The sequence below is a fragment of the Centroberyx affinis genome, unplaced genomic scaffold (assembly GCF_046629955.1).
Source record: "Centroberyx affinis isolate AG114_WGS23_722 - 3 ecotype Tasmania unplaced genomic scaffold, CSIRO-AGI_Caff_v1 ptg000688l_1, whole genome shotgun sequence".
Classification (NCBI taxonomy): domain Eukaryota; kingdom Metazoa; phylum Chordata; class Actinopteri; order Beryciformes; family Berycidae; genus Centroberyx; species Centroberyx affinis.
The window spans coordinates 43034-65677 of record NW_027279309.1 but is presented as its reverse complement, the minus strand read 5'-3'; the positions used below and the strand labels follow the sequence as shown (position 1 = coordinate 65677).

Here is a 22644-nt window from a genome sequence, read left to right as displayed (position 1 = left end):
GCTTTGTAGGGGATTAATTGTGATTGCGGTTGCAGGGTTGTGTGTTCAGGCATATACTAAACCTCTGGAGCCTGGGATGGCAGATGGGCAGGATTGGATGATGGTAGCGCAAATGACATGTTTTTCATATTTGCATGTAATATCCCCTCTCTTCCTTCTGTACACATTTAGAAAAAAAAACTAAGGGGAAGAAGGAGCTACCATTTGCTCTGCCTTCTTTGTTGTTTGAAACGTTGCTGTTGATTATATGGCTGAATCAGAAAATCCACAGCAAACATCAGTGACCCTAAAGAAAGAACAAGCGCTGGGTGTGGCAGTAATAGTAGTGGTTTATTTGTATATTTAAGTTAAAGAACGCATATAATTGCAGGTACATGCATGTTAGAAAACTTTTTCTAATGTTGACCTTTTAGTGGACAGCAAAGGGAAACAGAGAGGAAATTCTTTATCATTAAAAAAACACACACAATGTGTCCCTTCTTCTGAAGCGTTTCCTGTTTTACATACCTCGTGTGAAAGCGGAAAGGGAGCAGTGGAAACGGAGGGAGAGGGAGAGTGTGACTGTGTGAGTTTTCTTGTCTTTCCACTGAGGCTTTTCTGTCTCATTGTCACCGGGGCATATGAGCTGGCACGATGGCCTTATGTCCCAATTTGCATGACGTTATCTGGGGCGGCGGTAAACAGTGCAGAGGGCAATAAACCAGGGGGCCATTATAGTGGAAACCGATGCTTATCATTCCCTGTATTGGGCCCTCCGTTGCTTCAGAGGATGTTTAGCTCACTATTTGGCAGGGCCAGTTACGCAGTTACCCTATCAACCCGCCAGCTCTTTTAATCATATTTGCTGTGTACTCACCTGATGACTTATCACATGGTTGTGACTTTTCTCAAACAAACTCACAACTCATTCATTAAATTTATCATGAGGTATCAACAGAAGGTTCAGCAGCCAGCAAGGTTAAAGAAGCTGAATGAATTGAATTCAAGTGTTACTGTGCTTTGCTCATGTTCAGCTATCACACATAAGGCCGTGATCATTTTTTTGAATGTACCTGCAATTTTTTTTCCAATTGTATTAAATGGTTTGGTCACAGCAGGTGTGCGTTTTTGGACCCAGCACGTTTTGGGCTCGTGCTCCCCTGGGTGCTACAAGTTGAACATGTCTCAAATTTAGCCATGTCGTGTATCACGTTATGCAAAAATAGCCCATGAAACTATCCAGGCTCTATCCTCTATCTAGGTAGACCTATTTGATAAGATGAGGGGAAGGATGTCATGTACTCACATCCTTCCAGAACAGGCTAACTTTCTCTTGTCCAGTTTTATTTTCAACAACGTTATCCCCTTTCTTACTTCAGGTTAGCCATCTAAGGATAGCAACGAGAATGATGTAACGCTCCTTGTGTCCTTTGAGTTCTTGCTCTCTCTGTTACTTGCGACGCGCACAGTTGTGCTTTGCGTCTGAGCATGAGAAAGAAGCCTCCTATGTGATCACGAATGCATTCACACTGTAGCAGTTTAAAAAAGCCAGTCTATTTCAGCTACTTTACAAATTCAAAAATAAGAAATTTGAAACTGTCAAACTTACTGGGAAATCACAAATAATCCTATTAATATTATTCCAACAAAACAATGAAATGCAACAAAACTGCATATCATAAGACGGTCTACTTTTGTGTTCCTACTTAGACGCCAAGGTGACTTTTGACAAGCTCAACATCTGTTGTAGAAATATACATTTGAGGATGGTAAAGCTGAAATATTTCCCCTTTCAACTAGGGCTGCAACTAACAATTATTTTCATTGTCGATTAATCTGTCGATTATTTTCTCGATTAATCGATTAGTTGTTTGGTCTATAAAATGTCAGAAAATGGTGAAAAATGTCGATCAGTGTTTCCCAAAGCCCAAGATGACGTCCTCAAATATCTTGTTTTGTCCACAACCCAAAGATATTCAGTTTACTGTCATAGAGGAGTAAAGAAACCAGAAAATATTCACATTTAAGAAGCTGGAATCAGAGAATTGTGACTTATTTTTCTTAAAAAATTACTTAAACCGATTAATCGATTATCAAAATAGTTGGCGATGGTTGACAACTAATCAATTAATTGATTAATCATTGCAGCTCTACTTTCAACATAACTTAAATTTGCTTTTCCAGTCAACCTCAACCTTACAGTTTTAAGGTAGCCTCTAAATGAAAGGATGAAAGGATGAAAGGATATCCAGTTTTCCATCTAACTAGTGCAATATAGGATAATGCTCCCTGGGACACTGGCCTGGCTTGTGTCCACCTTAATTAGCTCTGTGGATTTGCTCTCATTAGTAGTAGGGCTGCATAATATTGATGAAAACTGGTTGAAAACTGGTTGCAAACTGGTTACTACATCCTGGGAGTTGGAAATTCCAGTAATCTATATTGAATATTACTCATGTATTTATCATTTTATTTATTTTTTACTAATTGTACTGACCTATTCAAAAGCACTCAATATTCATATTACTATAGGCCATTGGTAGACAAATGGCAAAGCTCTGCTGGTTCCCAAGTACCATGGTTAACGAACTAACATGGACCGTTTTAAGTAAACTGACAAAGGAGTGGAGACTTTTTCCTATAGCGTAAGATGCCTGGTAATATCCAACTAAAATTCAAAAGCTCAAGGTATTTAACGACATAACTGATGGTTCAGGCAGAAAGCAGGGAGGTAGGAACAGGAAATGATGTCAGAACCTCCCACTGCTAGAGGTGTAGTGTGTTTCCGCTTTGTGCTGGCTGTTGGATCTGAATGAGGTGGAGCCTGTGGCCAAGCAAGCCAGTGAAAGAGGGAGACAGAGAGAGAGAGAGAGAGAGAGAGAGAGACCAACAGATGGCCAGGGGATTACTCCTACAATCTCTAAGCGCTCTCTCTCCCTCTTTCTCTCATAATTCCACTACTCTGCTTCTAGCTACACTCAGCCACTCTGCCTGCAGTCTTTCACAACGTCCACTCTGTCTCTTTTAATAGTATGGGGCCACTCTTTCCCACCCAACCTTTATATAGGCTAGTGATTAATGTCTAAAAATGATTTCCCCTTGATTTCCCTACAACTGTCTCTGGAGCAGAGCCAATGTCAGCCAAGCAGGCTCCAAGCAAATATAGTTGATTTAATCATGGCGTCCAGTGTGCTCTTAATTCACGGCTTGAACATTTGTCACACTGCTCTGGAGTGTGCCGCAACAAAGAACAAAGAACTACTGTATTGAACTACTTTCAATTGAGGTGGAAAACAAATTCAACCCCATGTCAATGGCGCAATTAGCATACAAAAGCCCTGATGCTGTTTAAAAAAAAACCTCAACATCCTGTGTGGATGTTGTTCAGCCTGCAATGAAATCAAGGTTCCATGCTAGGTAGCTTGGTGCCGATTCACCATCACCAACCAATTTGTGCAGCAGTGTCACAGCATCACCTTCATTGCCAACATTGTACAAAACCTTAAGTATCAGCCAATATCAAGTATCGATCCAATTCAATACTTTCACTGAATATAGACTTAATCTATTAGCTAGTTTGTGGTTATTGGGCAAATAATGGTATTTAACCCTTATTTACCCACTAAGGAGATCCAGATACAGTAACATTCTTTGATGTTTTTTTCAAAAACACAGCTTGCTTTAATTTCTTAGATGTCACACAAATATCCTAACAACCCTCCATCACAGTTTGGTTTTACTCTGCTTGCTCTATTCAGAGAACAAGCTCCAGCGTAGTACTGGGCCTTATGGATGAAATGAATATCCCAATAAATCGTAAGAAATTATTGAGATAACGACATGTGTGAAAGTGTCGTCTCTGTTGGGTGAAAACCTGTATAGATCTCCAAAATGTCAACTTTTTAGGAAGTAAACTGAAACTGAAAGGGTTTTATGAGCCCAGGATGTCGGAGAATCCCATGAAAATCACCAACATTGGAGATATGAGGTTTTCGCAACACACAACAGAGATATGCAAAATCACATGTTAAATAATGAAATCGATGGTCATATAAAGTATGCGCAAACTCTAGGCCGATTTTCAAATAATAATCCCTAATTTGTTTCAAGTTTAATTTTGTGAGAGATTTTAATTACTATTTGGCGTTTATCATTAACTTAAACAACAGACTATCGGATCATGATAACTCTATATCATTGCTTCATCACGATATGATTCTATTGAAACATGATGAACGATAATATTGACATATTATAATATATTGACAGCTCTACTCCACACTTCTGAGCAGATCATTGTCTGTCAGCTGCCCTCCATCAAGGAACTGCATGACACCAGGGTGGTGGAAAGGACAGGAAGCACTGCCATCAACCTGCCCACACAGGCAACCATTTCCTTCCATAACTTCTGGGAGAATGTACCAGTCCATTAAGACCAAGACAACCCATCACCACAGAAGCCTCTTCCTAAGAGCTGTCACCCAGCTAACCCTTAACTAGCCCTCCTACGACTGCCCCTTCAAGTTCTCACAACGTCTGGACTCATTCTCAACACCATATATATTGTACTAATTATGCAGTACCCACAGCGACTTTCCAGTCTCAGGAATTGTGTCTATGTTCAAGAACGCCCATGTTTATTGCATTTGGGTGAATAAAGTGCTTGCGTATCTTTTTATCTGACAGAAGCATCTGTACACCTCCAGTACTGGGGCATCATGGGGTCCATGTGAGCCAGGTGTCCACTCAGCCTTGCCCTGATCCACAGCAGGGGTCTGGGTAATTCTCCCCCATGTGTCCACTTGTAAGGGCAACCACTTATCTGTTGTGTAAAGACATCGCCATGGAGATGAGCGTTCTGTACTGGCAATAAATAAACAACATTGTCAAGCTGGGCTACCGGGGGAAGGGATGAGTCACAACATCAGCCAATCACACAACCACTGCCTTGTCACCCAATTCTCTGTTATCTTTGGGCTTTCTAACTCCTACCAGCTTTCATCTGCTATAAATCAGGATATGCCAGTAATCAATAAATGGATATAGTGCAAGCTCTAAACTCTTGTGTATTAGAGCTATTAGGCTGAGCTATCTTAAGTAGAAATGGGCCCAAGTTACCTGACTTGCCTTTTTGCTTCCTGAACTTTTCCCTGCCAGAAGTCTTTCTCTTTCCTGGTTTGGGTTGGTGACTGACACTAAACGCACGTCACAGCATCATATTCATCCTACTTTAGCTTCTCTATCCACTTAGTTAGTTTTACAGTGGATTTCTAAACTTGATTTATTACTTCTAAGGATGTATCTGGCTCCTAATTACAGCTCAGATCTTGTAACCTCTTAAGAGCCAGAGTGCAGCCTGATCCTCAGACAGGGCCCTCATAGGTATTGGAAAGTCTAAGCTAGAGACTGCCCAGGCGTCCAGGCCTCTAGGCTTTGAAACACCCTGCTGAGGTAACTCAGGCTGGCATTTTAACCCTCTCAGTATAGGATATGAGTTAAGGCAGATTTATAGTTCGGCCTAAAAGTGTCACCATAGGTGTCTACAGTGCCGGTGTGACCTGCAGAGGCTGCCGTCGTAGCTTATGTGCACCAAAAATGTACGTAGGGCGACGCAAGACCACAAGAACTGTGAATGGTCCACCAAGCTGTTTCACTGTTGTTTTTTCTGTGCTTTGTTAGCACGAAAGTCATAAAAACTTGACACTGCCATGTAGCGTTTCAGCGATCTAGGCCATGTAGAACCACCAACGCAGAACTATAAAATGTTCACACCGCCATAGACACCGCAAGCCTTGGATGTGGAACTGTATTTCAGCCTTAAACATGACAGTTCTCCCAAGGGACTGACTTTAAAGCTAACAATGCCAAAATAGATTAAAGGAAAATATTTGAATACTGTTAAAAACAGCTATTGGTGATATACCTTGCATTCCTGGGCCATTTTGTTATTTGTGGTGTATTTTTCTTATTCCTGTGGGTAACTGAATAGTTTAGAAAACGTGATGTCACCTCAAGATATTTCCAGTGTAGCTACAATGGAGTAGAAATATTTTCAGCTACCTAAAACATTAGCGGTAAACGTCAGGTTTTGGTGTCAGGCCCTCAGAATGAAAGAGCGAGGGCTTCTTTCTAGAGCAGCTATTTTGCACCGGCGTTCAACAATCATACAGGGAGAAAACCATTACAGAAAAGGCAGACAGACCAATTTCTCCAGCGACAGTAGCCTCTATAGACCAGAATGCAATGCCACAAGACATGTTGTGTTTTAAATAAGTGGCACGACTCGCTTTTTCTAACCTGGAAAAACTCTCGCTCCGCTAAAACTCTTTCCACCTACACATATAACCCACAGCTGAAAGCAACACGTCCACATCCCTTCTCTAGGGGTTGTTGAAAGTCACTCTGGGAAACATATGAAATCACTAACAACACCAATTCATCCAAAAATAACTCCTCGACTGCACTGAACATCATAAATTGATGATATCTAACAGTGTAAGAGTATTAGAGGGTGGATTTTTCCTTTAAATACCCAAAAGATTGAAAGAGAAAAACACAAGCTCCTCTATGTTGCTAATATTCGTGCCACATCTGAAAGTCTACAGAGTGTAATATCAAAAGATTTAATCAGTCTTCAAATATATTTCAATTACTTAACATAGATACTGTAGTTGCTTTTGTGTTTTTGTTTTGTTTTTTCAATTAATTGGATCTGTCATAATGACAACAATACCTAATGGCAAAATCTACATTGTGATAGTCATTATTCAACTTGGGAAACTTTGCAAAGACATTAAAGCAACTTAAGAGCATGACAGAAGGTGGTAGCTTGACTGTGTTAACAGGTATGAGTGGAGGGATCTGTATGTTATCTTAACATTATTAGGCTTGTCTGTGATGAGGCATGAGTCTGAAAACCTGCCTGTGTTGTGCATCAATCAAAGAATCAAAGAGAGGGAGGAGGATGTTAGAAAACTGTCAGTAGCTCACTCATACACACCTGGCACAAAAGGCGTACTAAGAATTGCTTAAAGCTACAATATGCAAGTTTTGGACATAGAAAAATGGATAAGTAAATATGATAAATCAGTCTGTGTCAGAGTGTGACCCTGAGTGTGACCCTGTGTGTACATATACGTAAATCCCCAGTTGCCTGAAATTGGTTTTGCATTGGTTTTGTGTTCGGGACGTTTTGGGGTATACACCATTTGTCTGTGTGGCCAGCGGTAAGTTTGGCACAGGGAAACCATAGCAACAACAATGGTGGAAAGCAGTCAGAAACTAGAAAATGTGCTCAGTAGAGCAAAGACCTGCGCCACATCTGACAACACCCCACAAGGCACAAGGAAGTCATGCACCATTTGGTGCTGTGCCACGGCCACCACCACACCCCCTTTTGGCCAATCCACATGAAAAGTTAATCAGATCTTCCTTGGCCCATAGCCAACCTTCATACCAAGTTTTGTGCAAATCCATGCCCAACTTTTTGAGATATCCTGCTAACAGACGAACGGACGGACAAACACAGACGCGGGTGAAATATTACCTCCTTGCTGGAGGTAAAAAAGAATAGTGAGGCTACAGTAAATGTGAAGCAGAGAAAGAGTGTTCAAAAACAGCATTTTTTTTTTTTTTTTTTGTCCCTGCTCCTTCGCCTGTGGAGGCGAAGGAGCAGACAGATGCTGGTTAACTCAGCCTCAGGCTAGATGCTGTTTCAAGGAAGACAGCTTATCAAGATGAGCGACAAGTGCTGGGGCGGGGACTTGACCAGCTGAGGGGGAGGAGGGCGGGACTAACCAGACAATTCCTGTCTCTAGACAAAAAGTTGCATATTGTAGCTCTAAAGAATGACTAATGTACAAGTTTCATCCAGACTCCTCTGTCAAGACAAGTTTGCTCACTCTTTGACTCCAATGCTCAGTGATATTTCATGCATCATTTCTGTAAGAAGCCATCAATTTGACATCAAAGAGCCACCAAGCAGATAGATGGTAATCAAGCTGCCACTGGAAAGGGTACTTCAGTCCAGAATGGAGACTGACAGACATATTAATACACTGTTATTATTGACAATATTGTCCTTTCAAAGATAAATGGGTACTGCTATATTCTGACATAAGTTGATATTTTGGAACAATTCCTTAGACTTATTTTACATCAGACCTTTGGAAAAGAAATTCTGCATCTACAAAACCCAGTGTATTTAAGTGTTTCCAAATAGTATTTCAGTCTTGAGAGGGTTTTATGTGACATGCCAATTTATTTTTGTGGTCAATCCTGTCTAAGATAGTTTTCACAATGTCTATATTTCTAGTTGACACAAAAAATAAACTTTATCTTCAGATACAGTTTCCTACTTCCTCCCCAGCTAGGCTATCAATTTCAGATACCAAAAATCATTAGTTCAGCATCCTGAGGAAGGTAGTCTTCAAAAGTTTTAAGTCTTAAAACACTATTCAAGGGCTATTTTCAGTATTTACACAAAAGTGTATGAAGTAGCAGAAACATAGCAGTGCATAAGGGTCAATCAGCATGATACAGCATTGAAACATTGAATGTTATGAAAAGCATAGAGTCTGATTGTCATAGGAAACAACGCATCATATGGCAGCTCAATCTAGCTACATCAAGACAGTTATGCTGCAGCAGGCCTACTACTGCATTATTGATGTACACTGAATTTTTGCATTTAATCATTTGGTAATATTATTATATACATATTATTAATATGTATTATTTGTTGTCCATGTGTCCTGAACACTATGTCATAACACTGGCTGCAAAATAACGATAATGTCAATGTTGTGAATGTAAAATCAAATTTTTCAGAAGGAAAAAGGAAAACGAAAGGGCAAGAAAAGAAGAAAAAAAGGCAAACTAAAATATCTTATCCCAGGTTAAAAAACACTTATGCAAATGAGTTAAGTATACAACTTGTAGCCCCTCTTTGTGCATACTGAAGCAGGCTGTGCAAAAGTAGTATTACAAGTAGCTTGATAGAGGGAAATAGAGGGATAGAGAGTGGGTCTCTCTAGCTCTCTCCACTACCTTTTATATAGGCTAGACAACACACAAACTAGTAATTGGCAATAATAATAATAACACAACCTAATTATACTCTTTCGACAAATATATATGCATTGGTCTTTTAAAGCTTGATTTGCTCCTACTCTGTACAATATGTAATGGATGATTGTTCCATGCACAAATAACCGTATACATTACAGCCTGGCATGAAGCAGCCTATCCCCTAAATACTCATGTGTTATGATAACTTTGCCTGTGAAAGAGTAGGTTCTTATATTGGATTGATGAAACACAAATGTTTCTTAAAGTAAGACAGAAGACTACTGTACATGTTAATCTATTTTATACTTTCAACCATGAGCCCGATGTGCATTTTATCTACATCTAGCCTACATCTACATATACGGTGCAATTAACAGTAAAGCCTGCAGCTCCACTTTCAGCTGGCTGCAACTTTTTTCTGTCTCTTTTTTTTGCAGCACTGGATCAAAGTGCTGGGCACTGGTCTACTTGTCACAGATCTGGAGATTGCTTAATGTGCTTTGGTTGTTAGAGTAAGGATTCCCCAAACTTTTTCATGTCAAACAACCTCTGACTGCTGTGCTTTAGTCCACAGAGCCTCATTCGATAAAGGCTTTATTCCATGGATGCCCATATGAGGAAACTGTTTGTCTGCTTATACTACAGGTGACAGAAAAAAGTCATTCTTACACATTCTCCTCTTAAGTTTTACAATGAAATCAAACCCTCATTTTGCTGGGGACCCTGGGGAACCCTCTGAAGGACCCTTGAGGGTCCCGGGACACCAGTTTGGGAACCGTTTATTGATAGACATGCCTCTGCTCATCTTTGTCAGACAGAGTGAGCTGACAAGTCTCCCCATCTTTATTACTGTTGCCTTCACCGAGAGGGTTAACTTTGTTCATCTTTCAAGTCAAAATTAAAGTTAAATAAAATGGTCCCTGATTTCCACACATTTAATACCAGTTTGATGTTGCTCACCCAATCTGTAACTCTAGTTTTAAACTATATTGTTGTAAACTGATAATTTCAAATGGACATATTATGCTAACAGCTGCTGTTTTCTTCTCATATTGTGTGATATCTCAAGTCAGCACACAAGTCGGTGGCAGCTCTGAGTTAACAGCTGGTACAGTGTTGGTGGCTCTAACAACATAAGGATAACATAGTTATAAGATCAGCTTCAAGTATTATTCGCTTTCAGTTGAAAATACTGGAAGAAAGCAGCTTTTCAACACGGAAAATCACGGCGGACAAATGTACAACTTCTCCTCCCTGGGGGGGGTATGAGACTATCTAAACCTGTTTTGTGGGATTTCACAGAAGTTATCAGTTTAAACTAAATCAAACTCCGGCACTTTACGTCTCAAACTAACCTCCCCTCACGTCTATTCACCTGTCGTTTCCAACCGAAATGAAGAAAAACTTACCTCTTACACACAGTAAAGACATGGCAAAAGCGCTTCCAGCAGCGACAAATCCAGTAGTTTCACAGTTAGCAAAGGCTCTCAGAGGAGATTTACTCTGTGCGGTAACATTATAATGTCTTTAAAATTAGTTTTCTTCATCGGCTTCTCGTCGGTTTGTCTTGTTTACAGGTGGTTTGAAGATGCTGGACTTGGGCAGAGAGCGACAGCCCCCCGCCACGGGCACGCCATGACTAAAAACTCTCGTTAGGTTAAACCGACGAAACAACCTGAGGGCACCGACATAAGAGGGCGGGGCCCGGTATACTTGTTACTGGCGTCCGGCGTGGCCAATGAGGTTGCGGTGCTGCCGAGGAGGGCGGGGCAGGCTGCTGAAATCTGACCAATCAACGACAACGGTGCCGTTCTGACAGGTTGAAGGAACAGGTGGTGACGCAAAGCTCACAGACAGACCAAACACTCTTATAAGACCCTTAAAATGAAATGTAAAGATGTCACCAAGTATTTTGAATGTGAATTAATCTTGATTGGTAAATTTCGTAACCTTAAGTAAAAATGTTCTATTTCCTCTATATGTGTTTCTGATTGATTTTATGTTTTTAATACGGTCTCTGGAATATGTAAGAAAAGTGTCTGCTGTTAATTATTACAACGAACTATCTCAGGGTGTATCTACTTAATCTGCTTTAGCGCTGTCCTTGTTTTTATTTTATGTATAGATATTGTTTTAGTTTTTTATAATTTGCAGTGTGTCTTGTTTATTTTTCATGCATAACAATTTGTTGCCAGTACAGGTGAAAGAAAAAAAAAAGAAAAATGATCATAATATTTGTGCAATAATCCCATAGGGAGTGTCTGTGGTACTAAATAGTAAGTTTATAGTAAGTTTATGTGATGGTATGGTATTTTTATATACTGTATATATATCTTCAATGGTATCACTATAATAGTCCCATAGTGACTTATTGTGAGTGGGTGGTACTGAATGAGTTTATAATAACGTCATACTTTATAGTAATATTTTATCTCCTATGATATTATTGTAGGTAATGTACTAATGTACATTCTAATACTTCTTATTATAAAAACTACAGTTCTTTTTCCATATGATTGTCTTTGTTTTGATTATAAAAAAAACAACTATTGGCATATTTGTATTGCAGCCTAAACTCCACTTGGCTTGTTCACCACCTCATCATTAGAAATCTGTCCCAGTGGGGCTTCCTGTGTAAATTGTATTGTGCTCAGTGAAGATCTTCTTGATTTCACAATCACATCTAACTGAAAAACATTACATAAATAAGAAAAAAAAACTGGCTTCAGGGCCCTGGCATAATCCACCCAGAATGATTGGGAACTGTATGACTGACCGGATGTGAACAAACTGCGGCTGAATCAGTCGTTGCCCATCTAGACCCCATCCAGAAGAGTCATCTGCTGGACACACGCAGAGCCGTGGAGCACAGCAGGGAAGCACACACAACAACAGAGAGGTTACAGGTCAGGAGGAGCTGCAGCACGGATAAAACAAAACCAACAGCACCTCCCTAAGTATTCAATGAGTCACTGCATGGATGGAGCACTGAAACATTTACTAAATGATTGGATGGGATACAAAAAAACTTCCTTCACACTTTCATGGGGTGTGAAGGATCCAGGGAAATGATTACTACACATACTGGTTCTTCTCTTTTCTCATATTTGAGTTTGTATTTCTCAAAGAGCTGTAATATCTCTAATAATACTGATGATGCCATTACTACTTCACCCATCATTACTACAGTTACTATTAGAACTGATACTACTAGGAAAGGCAAGGCAAGTTGCAGGCAGTGCAGAAAACAAAACTTCTACTACTATGAAGAAGAAGAAGAAGAAGAAGAAGAAGAAGAAGAAGAAGAAGAAGAAGAACAAGAAGAACAAGAACAATAAGAACAACAACAACAACAACAACAACAAACTATTTAGAGAGCAATTCTCCAGAATTTACCACAGGTGTGTATGCTGTGAAATATTTCCCTCTCAAAACAACTTTTGGTGTAGTGTTGTGTATTGTAGTGTAGTGATATAATAAAATGTATGTGTAGTGCTATAAGTGATGTAAGGGTACTGGGACAAGGAAAGAAAGAAAAAAAGAAAGAAAGAAAGAAAGAAAGAAAGAAAGAAAGAAAGAAAGAAAGAAAGATATTATCAATATATTATTATTGTAATCATTATAATAATACTAATAATACTAATACTACTAATAATAATTATTCTTCTCCTTCTTCTTATTACTATTATTATTATTATTATTTGTATTATTATTATTATTATTGTAATTATTGTTGTTGTTATTATTATTAATATTATTATTATTACATACTCGACGCGAACAGGAACTATATCCGTCCGGCTTGTTTCCCCCGGCAGGCGGAGTGTTTCAGCGTCGCACCACTGATGTAACTGGGCTCGTGCTGCTCAGTGAGGGTCACACATGAGAGCAGAGCCAGTGTTGGGATAAAGTCCAGTCTGCAAAAAAACTAACTGAATCTACTCCAGACAATCACACACATTTTGATGATGCTACGGACATTATTGTGTCGGACCGGCGGGGCGCTTCTGCAGGTAGAAGAGTTTTTACTTCCCGGTGTTCTGTGAACACCGGCTTGCTTGCTAGCTTGTGTCCAAACCGTCTTAAAGAGTTGTTTCCTAGTGAGATATCGGCGCTGTTCACGACTGGATGTTTCCTTGGCGTCCTTTCCACGATATATTACTCTTTATTCCGATATAAGTATCATTCAATCCGTAGTACAGTAAAGTAAAGGAGGTAAAGATCTTGTTGTCTTACCTCAGGTATAGTACAGTCTGACATGCTGACCATTCATTCTGGTTGTAAAATTAGTATTAGTTATCATAAACCCTCTATAATTATGGCAAACTTTTATACTCTTATATAGATATTTTACAGACATGCATGGCTATCCACACTGCTAACTGTAGTATAGTTGGAGGATAATTTATAGTTTGTATATATAGCTTTTATCATGTAGTAAATGCCATAGTAGAATCCAGTGTTTCCTCTGTAGTTTTATGCAGCTATAGTGCTTGGGGGGTTGTCCCATATCTGTTGCTGCCTGGGTGTAAGTTATGTTTCAAGTTGAGCTCGGAGAGCTGAAAATGTTTTTTTTTTTTTTTTAAATTAGGGATGGGAGAATATGCTTCTCTCACCATGCGATTCGATACGCGATATGTGGTTCACGATTCGATACAACCGCGATACGATGCGATAAAGAAACGTTCAATGGCAGTGTGACTGTGCAGAATTATTTCTGAGCCACACATCTTTCTAGCGATGGCATTGGCTTGCTAGGATGTAAACAACAATTTAAAAATGTCATTACAAAGTGCAAATAATATAATTTGGATGTAGAGCTTGTGAAATTGTGATGGTCAAGCGTCTCGTCATTTGTGATTACAACAGCAGAATGAGATGGAGCTAATATCACAATTCATTTTTCTGCCCCACGATAGGTATTGTCACATTTCTGTATTGCGATATATTCAATTTTGCTATTTCTCCCATCACTATTTTTAATCATAGATAATTATTTATGAAACATTTGGACTACACTTTTAGATTATAGTAAGGCTAAATTACAATGCTAATTTTAATTCAACATTTTCTCAAGCAGTAGTGGTAACTTCCTTGCTGTGGTGGCGCACCACTGCTAAATAAATACGGAGGAAACAGTGGAATCTTTAAATTAATCTATGGTAGTAGACTGATGAAGTTTCCAAATTCAATAATAATAATAATGATAATAACTTTATATGTATAGCACTTTTCTAAAAACAATGTTTACAAAGTGCTTTACATACAATAAAACCCAAAAGCAGTGATGTGAAACTACCACAATGAATGATAGAAAAATAAAAATAAATTAAAAAAAAATATATATAATAGAAAATAGGAATAAAAGGTAATATATGAGGTAAACAGGTACAACTAAAAACACACAAACAAACAGAGATACAATTAAAGACACGAAAGAAACAAACTTTACATAAAAGTGTGCCGGAATCTTTTTTTTTTATAAAAAATTAGGAATAAAAGGTAATACAAGAGATAAACATGTACAACTAAAAAAGAAACCAAACGAACAAACAAACAGATACAATTAAAAACAGATGGAACTTTAAATAAAAGTGTATGCCAACACACAAGAAAGCAATAAAATACAGGTACAAGTAGGTTACACTACTAATGGAAAAAAAGTAAGGCCACTTAAGGATGCCAGTTTTAATTTGGTCTTTCCAATGACTCGTATCTTCTTGTAATCACTGGTGTTTGATTATCATCGACTTGACACACTTTGCTCAAATAACCACAGGAAGGCAGGAGTGGCGTCCAATGGAGGTTTACTCAAGTCAAAATAGAAATGAGCTGTTTACTGATCAAAATGTTGTGTGGCTTTGTGTCCCTATAGACAAGCCAGCGGACGGTGCCTCGGTTGTGGGTGACGCCGGCGCAGCAGCGATGGGCGTCCAGCCTGCCCATGAACACCGTGGTTCTGTTTGTGCCACAGCAGGAGGCCTGGGTGGTGGAGAGGATGGGTCGCTTCCACCGCATCTTAGAGCCGGTACCGTCCCGTCTTTTCACCGGTTTTCCTATCAAACATCCTCACAGTGTCAGATAAATTCCACAAGTACGGAAAGGTTCTAATGCTCTATATGTCTTTTCCCTCTTTTCCTTCCTCTAGGGATTAAACTTCCTCATTCCCATACTTGACCGAATTCGTTATGTGCAAAGTCTCAAAGAGATTGTTATTGATGTCCCAGAGCAATCTGCAGTATCGCTAGGTGAGTAACAGTGTTTTTTTTTTCCATTATTGGTGGAGGGACAAGGATAAAGATCATTTCCATGTGGCAATCAATCAACAAAATATCACATATTCGTAATTAATATGCTGTTCAGCCTGTGGGACACAATTTAATTAAAAGGTGGTCTACTTTCAACAAGTGAATTCATTGGAGGCATTGTTAAATGTCAGAGTGATTTGGTGTTCTTGATGGTTCAGCCCAACAAAAATGTCATAAAAGCTCCTGAATCAACCCGAAAGATTTATATTTTCTTATCAAGCAGTTCAACAAACTTTAAAATACTGAATATCAATGCAAGTCTATAGAAAATTGTTATCCCAGATGGAACAATTGGAAAATATAAAATACATTGCCCTAATTTGTCCTCACAATTTAGCATAATTCTGCATGCAAATCTGGATAAATGGTTTTTTTTTTTTTAATTTTCTTTGTCTATTCTTCCCTTTAATGTCCATACAGGTTATATCTTGTAATAGTGCTTGATATACATCTATATATTAACTAACTCTTCCCTTTGTCTATTTACTCTGTATGCATGTTGCACATGTAAATTAGAGTTTGCTTTCTCTGTTTAAATCAAGGGGGAATGAATGAATGAATGAATGAATGAATGAATGAATGAATGTCAGTCCTTGTAGTCAGATCAACAGACATTTCTTTGTGTTTACAGATAATGTGACACTACAGATTGACGGAGTCCTTTACCTAAGAATCTTAGACCCCTTTAAGGTATGCCTGCAAAAAATGATAACTGCTTTAAATGCTAGACGAAATGTCCACTTCATTGTGTCGTTATTCTCTAATCACATAAATGCATTTCACAGAGTTTGATCCCTTCTGTTTGTTTGTTGTTTCCAGGCCAGTTATGGTGTAGAGGATCCAGAATATGCCGTCACACAGCTGGCACAGACCACCATGCGCTCAGAACTGGGCAAACTCACACTGGACAAAGTATTCAGGGTAAGAAACCGAACTGCTGATAGGAGTGATGTTTTCACTTTACTTTTCTTGTTTAATGTTGTGGCACTTTTTTTGTTTTCATGGCACTCTGAATTATCTGCTTTTCCTGTTGATGCTAGATGCAGTTTTCACCTATTTTACTGTTGCACTAATTCTAAAGTCACAATGGATAAGAGCGTCTGTTCTGTATTCTAGTAATGTGTCTAGTAAGTGTGTTAAACATGCCGTCTTACTCCTCTCTGATTTTTGATTTTCCAGGAAAGGGAGTCCCTTAATTCCAACATAGTCCACTCCATCAACCAAGCCTCAGACGACTGGGGAATCCGCTGCCTCCGTTATGAAATCAAAGATATTCACGTCCCACCTCGTGTCAAAGAGTCTATGCAGATGCAGGTAGGACAGTTATGCTTTAAAGTTCCCATGAAATCAACTCCCATCATTTTTAATTCCTTGGAAAACACAGAGTATCTTTAACGGTGACATCATGCTGCACTAGTAGGCGTAAATATACATTTCTAACCAATAAAACCATCCGATTTTTTGAAGAAGTGCATCGATACCAGTGCATTACAGAAAAGTTTTATCACACAGCTGGTTATTTCTCTTGTGTAGGTGGAGGCGGAGCGTAAGAAGAGAGCCACGGTGCTGGAGTCTGAAGGGACGAGGGAGTCGGCCATTAATGTGGCCGAGGGTCACAAGCAAGCTCAGATCCTGGCGTCTGAGGGGCAGAAAGAGGAGCAGATCAATAGAGCAGCTGGTAGGTGCCACACTCTATTTACAGCAGATTTGAATGTAAGTGCTTACTCAATTGTATTCATATCATTCATATGTTCCAGATGGTTATGTACAGCGTTTTTGCAAAAGTATTCAGACCCAATGACTTTTTGCACATTTTGTTGTGCTGTTAAGTTATATCAAAATGCATTTATTTGGGATTTTCAGTCTGAGTTGTCTATGCAAAGCACTCTGTTCTATCAATGAGAAAACAAAACTGAAGAAATGTATGTGAAGGTATAAAAGTAAAATAACAGAAATCTATTTTGCATAAGTATTCAACCCCTTTTCTTCATTTAGGCTAAACTGCCACACTTACAAAAATCATCTGTTACTCAGATTGTATTTAGTGGTTGTGAACAGTGTTTTCCTTTGAAACTTTCCTTTTTTTTATTCATCTTTCTTGCTAGCAAAGATGAGACCAGGTCCCTTCAATTGGTCTTAATGAGACTCAGTGGGTTTTAATGTGTAGGCTGGACTCTCTTCTCTGTCAGAAAAGTTAAGCACAGTATGGGATATGTAGTTAATTTATGGATGAGTGCTTTGCCTAGAACTCAGACTGAAAAATCCTGAATAAATGCATTTTGAAATCACTTCATAGCATGACATGCCAGAAGTCAAGGGGTCTGAATACTTTTGCAAGGTGCTCTGTGTGATTAGACATCTTTTGGACTTGAGCTCTGCCAGATGGTTTCTGACACACAGCTCCACTGTGTTTCCTCCAGGCGAGGCCCAGGCTGTCTTGGCCAAAGCAGAGGCAAAATCCAAGGCCATCCGTCTGCTGTCGGACGCTCTGGCTGAACAGGTGAATTTATATTGGATTATAATTCAGATAATTGTGATTACAGTGTTATTTGTTGACATTGTTCAGAGTATTTTGCTGTAAAGTGTGATGATTTTTGTTTGTGTTCTGGACAGAATGGGAACGCGGCCGCCTCCCTCAGCGTGGCTGAACAGTACGTCTCTGCTTTCTCCAAGCTGGCCAAAGAGTCCAACACCGTCCTGCTGCCCTCTAACACAGGAGACATCAGCGGAATGGTCACACAGGTATGTATATGTGTGTGTGTGTGTGTGTGTGTGTGTGTGTGTATCTCTCCTGTCTCCTTTCGTTTTTGTCTGCCCTTCAGTTAGGGCTGGGCGATAATTCAATATTATCGTTTATCGTCTTTCAGTGGAATCATATCGTGATGATATGAAGATATGATATCGTGACACACATTTCTGCTGTCTAAATTGATGATGACAAGCAAATTTTACTTAAAAACTCTGATAAAATGAGGTATGGTAGGAATATTATTTGAAAATTTCAGTTTTGTTTGACACCACACCTAACATTACCATTCGGTTCAATAAGATGAACATTATTTTGATTATTTAACGTGATTTTGCATACATGAACCATATTGTGATATATATTGATATCGAGAAAAATCCTTATGATTATCATGATATTGCCCAGCCCTACCTTCAGCTCGACAAGTCAACTTCTGGTCCCATTTTGTGTGAAATAGCGATGCTGGTATCGAACGTACAGCTCACTGGATATGGATATTGTTTCAGAAATTCCAAATTTATACTTTTGACAGCCCTACTCTCAGCACAGTTAAGTACTTCTGCATAATCTCACTGCCTTCAGTCACAGCAGTAACAGTCTTCATCCTGCTCTCCTGCCCTCAGGCCATGACTATTTACAGCACACTGGCCAAGCAGAGCCCAAAGAGAGAGAGCGTGACGCCAGAAACGGAGGAGGAGAAGAAGAGCGAAGAGCCTGCGAGCCAGTCGGCGTCGGCTCAGTAGCGGAGGACTTCAAAAAGGACTCAGAGCAGAAAAAAGACACCAGAAGAAGCCGTTTTTTTCACAGCTAAGGGGCTCCGAGGCCTTTCCACCGTCTGCTGCAGAGGACACAAGCCTCCCGACTCCACAGGCAGGAGGAAAAACAACAAACTTCATGAACTCTTGGGATGTCGAGCCGCGGAGTGCCGGGAAAATCACAGCTATGAGAGGATTCATAATCTTCGTTGACCGTTGTTTATGTTGGCCGGATATTGTCAGGAAAATTAGCACCAGCCAGCAGCCAAAAGCCGGTAAACTTTGACTGTGGCTGGTAATTTGGCAAGCTGGTAAAACGGAGAAAATTATGACAAATTTTGGGATTTAGTAGTAATTTCTTGCCCTAGATGTTGTATGTACAGTATACAGTATATCAGCAGTTTAGTCCTAAATTAATTATTTTATGAGTAAATCTACTCATGCATAATAGCTGTACCATATGTTGAGATATGTACATGGAGTATTGATACCAGAGGGGCATAAACCTGATAGAATGAGATCTAGAGGTTTTGAATGTGGCCTCTCCACTTGAAAAGGTTTTCATTAGAAGTGAAACATACCATTGTGATGAAAGTTTTCTCTCTTAACAACCTGTTTTCCAGGGCTGGCCCGAGTTTTCACGGTTCAGGTTTCATAGGTCCATTAGTTAATGAGCGGTCATTCAAACCTTTGTTTTAAAAACGCCTGTTAAACAGAAATCATAGATTGTATGTAGGCCATTAGACATTTTATTTATAAACAACTCAAATAAGCCATCTCATTTGATGTCGTCCCATGTTATCCCCACTTAATTTATTATCATTTTTTTCAAATAACTTCTATTGTGATCAGTGAAAATTTGTCAGCTGATGTCTTCAGCTTGTTTAGAAGCAGCCTCTCTCTCTCAGAGACTGAGCAGCGGATGTTTTACGGCTGGCAGTCTGGGTGTTTATTTTCCCCTCAGTGATGGTGGAAACCTTCCCGACGCATTTATTCATGTAATTTAACACAGATTGGCCTAAAATTATTTTGCAATAAAGCTAAACCAATATCCTCTTGAAAGGTGTACTGTTTTATAGCAGATAATTGTCCTTTGTTGTGGGGAAAATGAATGGGGAAATGATGCCTTCTCAGTTACAATTTCTTATTCAAACTTCAGTCCAGGTAGCAAATGTTCCAAACCTCAGAATATTTAATTTCACCTCTTATGTTTTAGGACACATTTTCATTTAAATTCATCAATCCAGCCACAGTGAGCAGTTCACAGTTTTCACTGATGATGATTAAAAGTTTGTGGAAAATATGCCAAATTAAATTGGCATATCATGGTTCCATGTGTTATTTTAGACTCTTAAGAAGTAAAGTGACTTCTCCAGAAAGCTTCCTATATGGTGGGATGGGCTGTCAATTATGTTTTTTGCAAAGCAACCCTAACCCAACAGCCGTATTGCATATGAAAAACCCTGTCATGTTAGAAGAGGATGGAATGAAACAACACACTGGAAACGAATTGACCATGAGGATTTTGTTTGGAAAATCTAAACTGTCTGTTGATGAAGGAAAATTTCCCACAGTGTAATTTAAAAAATAAATAAACTGAATGTTAAAGGTGACCTCTTATCTGTCGGGTCACTGTTTTTTGGCCATGCATTATTCAATTTACCATATAATAAAGAGACTTTAACGAGGAGCTGTTGTAAAATGGATTTACCACTAATGTGTTTTAATATACTATATATTAAAATTTACCATCAGATTGATTTCAAACGATAGTACAAAAAGGAGCCTGTGGATGTTAAAGACTGACAGGTTAAAAGCTTTATTAAAAGCTTCATATAAATTTGAAACACCTGAAAATGGAGATTGCTTTTCTACACAACAGGCAGAAAAGTAGCTTTTAGTAGCTTTTTTTTGCCCTGAAAAAGCAGGGAAGATACTGGCCAAACAAACTGAGAGGCTCCAGGGTCAAACAGCTCATTACTGGAGTATATACAAAAGGCAGTGAGGTGACCAAAATGCTATCAGTTATTAAGATTTCTATTCTAACCTGTACACTTCAGAAGTTGTTTCTAACCAAGAGACCATGGTACACCTCTTTAGGAATCTTAACATCCCCTCCTTACCTTTAGAGTCAGGAACTGACCTAGATAAACCCATAGGTTTACCCATAGGTGTACCCCTATTCCTTACTAAGCCCCATTGCTTCCAATCATGTTTTTTTATCCTCAGCCCAGGACGAGGGCTCTGACTGTGGATACGTGGCTCTCGAGCCCCTGATGTGCAGACTCCTGCATTCAAAGCTGCTTTGTAACACTGAATACTTTTCTTTCCTCATTATAGATCAGCCTAATATAGGGGAGTGGGGTGGAGGGGGGGAATCATCGCCTGTACAGTACTGTCACTATTGACTGTGATATTGATATTTGATATTGATTTGATATTTGTGACATGCAGTGGAGAAACAAAGTGTCTTACTGCATTCAGCCTTACTTTGATGGATTTGCTCTTGATTTGGTGTCACGACTCCACATAGAGGTCCAGAGTTCACCAAATTTAGTAGTAGATGGTGGACTACTCTGAACTCATAAGCATTATATGAAAGGTCACGCCCACATGGACCAATCACAAACAAACTTCTTGACCCTTTAGAGCAGTGATTCTCAACCTTTTTCATATCAAGGACCCCTAATTTAGTCCACATTAGCGCCAGGGGCCCCCGTCTGATGAGATTTTATCTCAGAAACCCAAATCTGAGAATATTTTTATTGTTAGATATGATTTTGTTCAGAATTCTCTGATTGTGTTCACTTCTTGTAAATGAAATAATGCTTAAGTTTAACAATTCATCAATTTGCTGGGGACCCCCTGGAACCCCCTCAAGGACCCCTGGTGGTCCCCGGACCCAACGTTGAGAACCACTGCTTTAGAGTATGTGTGCAAAGTTTCATGAAATTCAATTGAATACATTTAGAGGTCGGAATTTCTGGCGTGTGTTGGCACTTTTCTGTTGGCTGCCCTTGAAATCCCTCAACAGACTTGTTTCCTTACTCAACATAAATGATGTGCCAAGATTTAGGATGATTTGGCAAACTGTCATGAAGTCAGTGTTAAATTATGGCCATTTCCACTTCACCGGTTAATGAAGTCAACTCGACTCACCACGGTGGGAGTTTTTTTCTAGCAGCTCTACCATGAACAGCAGGAATGTGTTTTTCTGGGTCAATTCATAAGCATAAGCACACTTTAGAAACCTGCAGCACTCAGTTAAACAATGTTACTGCTGCAGCATAATGACAGAAATAAATTATCAAGTTACTCTGGGCGTCAACTAGTTAAAATACACAAAGGTCAAACTTTTCAACACTTTTTTTTTTTTATTGAGTTTTTTTTTCCCCCCACATAGCCAACATAACAAATCAATATCACGGTCAATAGTGACAGTGTTCCCTCCACCCCACTCCCCTCTATTAGGTTCATCAATAAAATATTAGGTTGATCCAAAAAAAGTATTTAGTCTTTACAAAGCAGCTTTAAATGTAGGAGTCTGTACATCAGGAGTATGGGAGCCGTGTATCCACATCTAGAGCTGGTTACTGCCAAGAGAAATACCTGATAAAATGGTAGGGAAAACAACAAAAAAAACAAAAAAACAAAACAAACATCTATTCACAAATGCCAGAAACCCCCCAGGGTAAATCTAATTTTTTCAAGTTTTAGGCGTGAGACCATGTCCGTGACCCAGTGAGAATGAGTGGGTCAAACTTGAAATGGTTTTGGTAGTCTA

The 22644-nt window shown here is 39.2% G+C and overlaps 2 protein-coding genes across 3 annotated transcripts in view; one reads left to right on the top strand and one right to left on the bottom strand.

Annotated features, from left to right (window-relative positions):
- The window catches only part of LOC139644007 (protein unc-13 homolog B-like), an 89054-nt gene extending 78424 nt beyond the window's left edge, over window positions 1–10630 (bottom strand). The window contains exon 1 of the mRNA XM_071519353.1: window positions 10458–10630. Within this exon, the coding sequence (XP_071375454.1) occupies window positions 10458–10479 (22 nt within the window). The 5' untranslated portion in view covers window positions 10480–10630. The remainder of the gene's footprint in view (window positions 1–10457) is intronic.
- A 2264-nt stretch (window positions 10631–12894) lies between these two features.
- LOC139644009 (stomatin-like protein 2, mitochondrial) lies at window positions 12895–20566 on the top strand. 2 transcript variants are annotated; one of them, XM_071519356.1, is made up of 10 exons: window positions 12895–13061; window positions 14924–15076; window positions 15197–15296; window positions 15988–16046; window positions 16176–16277; window positions 16536–16670; window positions 16890–17034; window positions 17777–17856; window positions 17970–18098; window positions 18729–20566. In XM_071519356.1, the coding sequence occupies exons 1-10, from the start codon at window positions 13014–13016 to the stop codon at window positions 18846–18848; spliced, it is 1071 nt and encodes a 356-aa protein (XP_071375457.1). In that variant the 5' UTR covers window positions 12895–13013; the 3' UTR covers window positions 18849–20566. The 2 variants fall into 2 exon arrangements, with proteins under 2 accessions (XP_071375457.1, XP_071375458.1); XM_071519357.1 differs by having other exon boundaries at window positions 17757–17856; window positions 18729–18861.
- The last annotated feature ends 2078 nt before the right edge of the window (window positions 20567–22644 follow it).